The following is a 3,260-nucleotide window of genomic DNA, read 5'->3' on the forward strand; positions in this document are numbered from 1 at the left end:
CAGGTTCACACATTATAGTATGCCTTAATGTGATCTGTTATTGGCTTAGGTAAGTATTGCATAAATTTAACCCCTGTGGTTTATAAACCATAGCTTATAACACTGTTATGTATGGACCAGGTTGTTATGGTTTAGCAAACCACCCAGGGTTAAATAAACCATAGTTTAATGCACTGTGCAAACCCAGACGAGGGAATCTGGTTATTTTGTTGTTGTTAAGAAAAAAGGAGAGACTAACTGCTTTATAACATTGAGACTCTTCTTACATAGGCGTTACAAAAATAAAAATATCCAGAATTAACGCTCTTAAAATATATTCCATTTTTTTTAGTAATTTTACTTTAGTGAAACTACACATTCTGAAACAGAGACAGGGCTCCTGTTTTCTGCTCATAGACCTCATTAAAGCAAGGGTTGCTGTCTTCTTTTTTTCTCATCCTTTCTTATCACATCCCTACCCTTCCCTTGCCATTTTAAAAGGTTTTTCCTTCAGCTGGCCGTTTTTGAGGCCTAAAGAACCTAAAAGGGCAAGCAGAAGGAATAAGTAAGTTGAGGTTGGGTGAAGAAGAGGTAAACCTTGGCTACCCCCTGCAGATCATTTACTAGGAATATCTTGATTTATCATCATCTTCATCACATTTTTATTACAGTCATAGCCCAGCATAAAGCTTTAAGAAACAGGTGCTGCTTTAGAGATTATCACATACATTCTTGCCCCTTGAATTTATCTATAGCGGGAGTCTCCAAACTTGCAATTTTAAGACTTCTGGATTTCAGCTCCCAGAATTCCTCAGGCATCATGGCTGGCTGGGGAACTCTGGGAACTGAAACCACACAAGTCTTAAAAGTTCCCAAGTTTGGAGACCCCCGTGATCTAATGCAAGGTTTCCCAACTTTGGCATGCCTTTCAGAGCCATGGACTTCAACTCCTATGCTGCCTGGGGAATTCTGGGTGTTGGAAGTCCACGTGTCTTCAAAGTTGCTAAGGTTGGGAAGCCCAGATCTAAAGCAAGGTAGAGTCGTGTAGAGTGACAGCTCCAAGTGCATACACAATATAGAAATAGGAAACGACTTCCCTGCTGTAATAAATTAGGAAGAAATCCTTAGGATTGAACTAAGAAGGAAAAAAAATAAATCCTTTTTTGATTGAAACAAGAGGCTGTGTGACTGTCAATTCAGTCCGCCTTGTGCTACGGTATCTTAAGTTTTGGATCGCTTTTACAGAAAGTCCAAGCCAAAGAGGTTAGCAAAAACGAAGAACCACAGTGTTTAGAAACAACCAAGGATTTTGTTTGTCCTTTTAAAAAAACAAAACATACTGGTATCTATAAATAAAGAGAGATTGGGGGGGGGAAAACACCTCGAAAAAACTCTCCGACCCTTTGCAGGCGGCGTGTGTTCCGACTTTTATTGTTTTTAAACAGTCACGCGGGAAAATTTAGGAAGAAGCTTCTGTGTCGTGCTGACTCCTGAGTTGTATTGTTCACACAAGTGCTGTGTTGTGTTGGGTCTCACATCGCAGTCTTGGAAGACAGTATTTTGCTGTGCAAAAACATTCTCGAGTACCCTTCAGGGGAGGTTCAAAGGGAGAGGTCCTCCCGCCCCACCCATCGCCTGCCTGGTGCATTGTGGGTAGAGAGACAGTCTATGCCTATGCATCTCGCTCATCAACCTAGCGGGATGCTGCTGAGCATAAAAAAAAAATTGGGCAGAGAGGTCTCCTCTGCGTACAATGCTGGGAAGGCAAGCAGTTCTCATGGATTCGTAAGCGGGCAACTCCTTGCCCACAAGAGCCGGAATGGGGGATTTCCCCATCCCATAAAACAGAGAACTTCCTGCCTTCTGCCAACGTGAATCTGGATCTGCGTCCCATTTTCGAGCTGCTAAGCACAAATTTAACTCGCTGCATGTCAATATTTGTGTGCACGAGGAATCCCTGACTCGGGAGCTTGAAGCCTTTTTCGGTCTGTCCTTCAGCATCATCTGCACAGCTGCTCCAAACCAGGGTGTGCTGCCATTAGGTTGTTTGCCCCTCCCCTTTTGTGTGTGTGTGTGTGTGGGGGGGGAAGATGCTTCTTTTTGTTGTTGTTAAGCGCACACACAAAAATTAAAAACCATACCCCGGCCTCCCAGCGCCGTTGGAAGTAGAATCGAACCACCAGTTCGTTTATGTACAAAAATCTTGACGGAATTCCGTCTCCTAGCTTTAAAAAATATAAATATTGTTCAAGACACAGCAGAGGACTCATCAGTATTTTAATTAAGGCTTCATTGTTGTAGATCCTTCATAATTTAAGTTGGAGCTCCCTTAATGGGCGCGACTCGAACTCGGAGCAGCGTTCCCAGGACACAAGGCTGGGTTTTTCCTGGGTTACTTCGAGCCACTAGAACAGAGTCCTCCCTTCTCATGTGCTCCAGATTTGCTGTGATTGCAGATAGAAGGAGGGGGGGGGAAACGTAAATGTCTACGGAGCTTCTCAATCATCCAGATCTGGAAGGTGCTTTTTTTTTTTTTTTTCAAAAGACAGCCGTGCTTTTGTTTTTTTTCCTCAAAAGACCTTTCGCTTCTCATCCCAAAATTCAACTTCGGAACCGAGGAAGCTTCTTGGAGATAAAGCGAAACGTCTTTTAAGGAAAAAAAAAAGTCCGGCTGCCTTTGGAAAAAAAAAAAAGCACCCTTGGGAGGGGGTAGGTGGGGAAAAAGAAAACGAAACGCACAGCCTTCGTGGCTGTTCACGAGTTCCCTAGGTGAATCAGAAAAAAATAAAAATGAATCCACCTTCCACGTCAAAAGTTAAACTCTGTGTCTGATTAAATAAATGCAAGACGTTTTGGGCGTTTTTTTTTTGTTTTGTTTCGTGGTTTAAATGCGGGCTTCGACTGGAGAAGGTCAGAGGAAAGACGGGGTAGATCTGCGCTCAGAGTTGATCCCCGGGGTCACCGGAGGCTCCGTGGCCGTTTTGCTGTCGGGGAAGTATCCTGCGGGGAGGCTGTCTAAGAGGCACTTGAGTTGTTCCTGCCCGAGTTTGATCTTGTCATCCAGTTCCCGCTGTTCTATCAGCAGCCCCGATTTCATCATGACAAAGTGCTGGTAGTCTTGAAGCTGCTCTTCGGACAGGTAACTGCACAGGATGTCCAAGACCACACGTTCTCGGCGGTCCAGGTTCTCCTTCAGCTCACGGGCATCTTCATGCTGGCCTGCTAACATCTTCCGCTTTTCGTTCAGAGAATCCTGGGAGAGGAAAAATGGGGGGTGGGGG

At 44.3% G+C, this 3,260-nt stretch overlaps 1 protein-coding gene across 1 annotated transcript in view; it reads right to left on the reverse strand.

The window, feature by feature from the left end:
* Positions 1–297: 297 nt before the first annotated feature.
* SHROOM3 (shroom family member 3) overlaps positions 298–3,260 on the reverse strand; it is a 78,203-nt gene continuing 75,240 nt past the window's right edge. The window contains exon 9 of the mRNA XM_083368035.1: positions 298–3,232. Within this exon, the coding sequence (XP_083224161.1) occupies positions 2,891–3,232 (342 nt within the window). The 3' untranslated portion in view covers positions 298–2,890. The remainder of the gene's footprint in view (positions 3,233–3,260) is intronic.

This window comes from Vipera ursinii (genome assembly GCF_947247035.1).
Source record: "Vipera ursinii genome assembly, chromosome: 7".
Classification (NCBI taxonomy): domain Eukaryota; kingdom Metazoa; phylum Chordata; class Lepidosauria; order Squamata; family Viperidae; genus Vipera; species Vipera ursinii.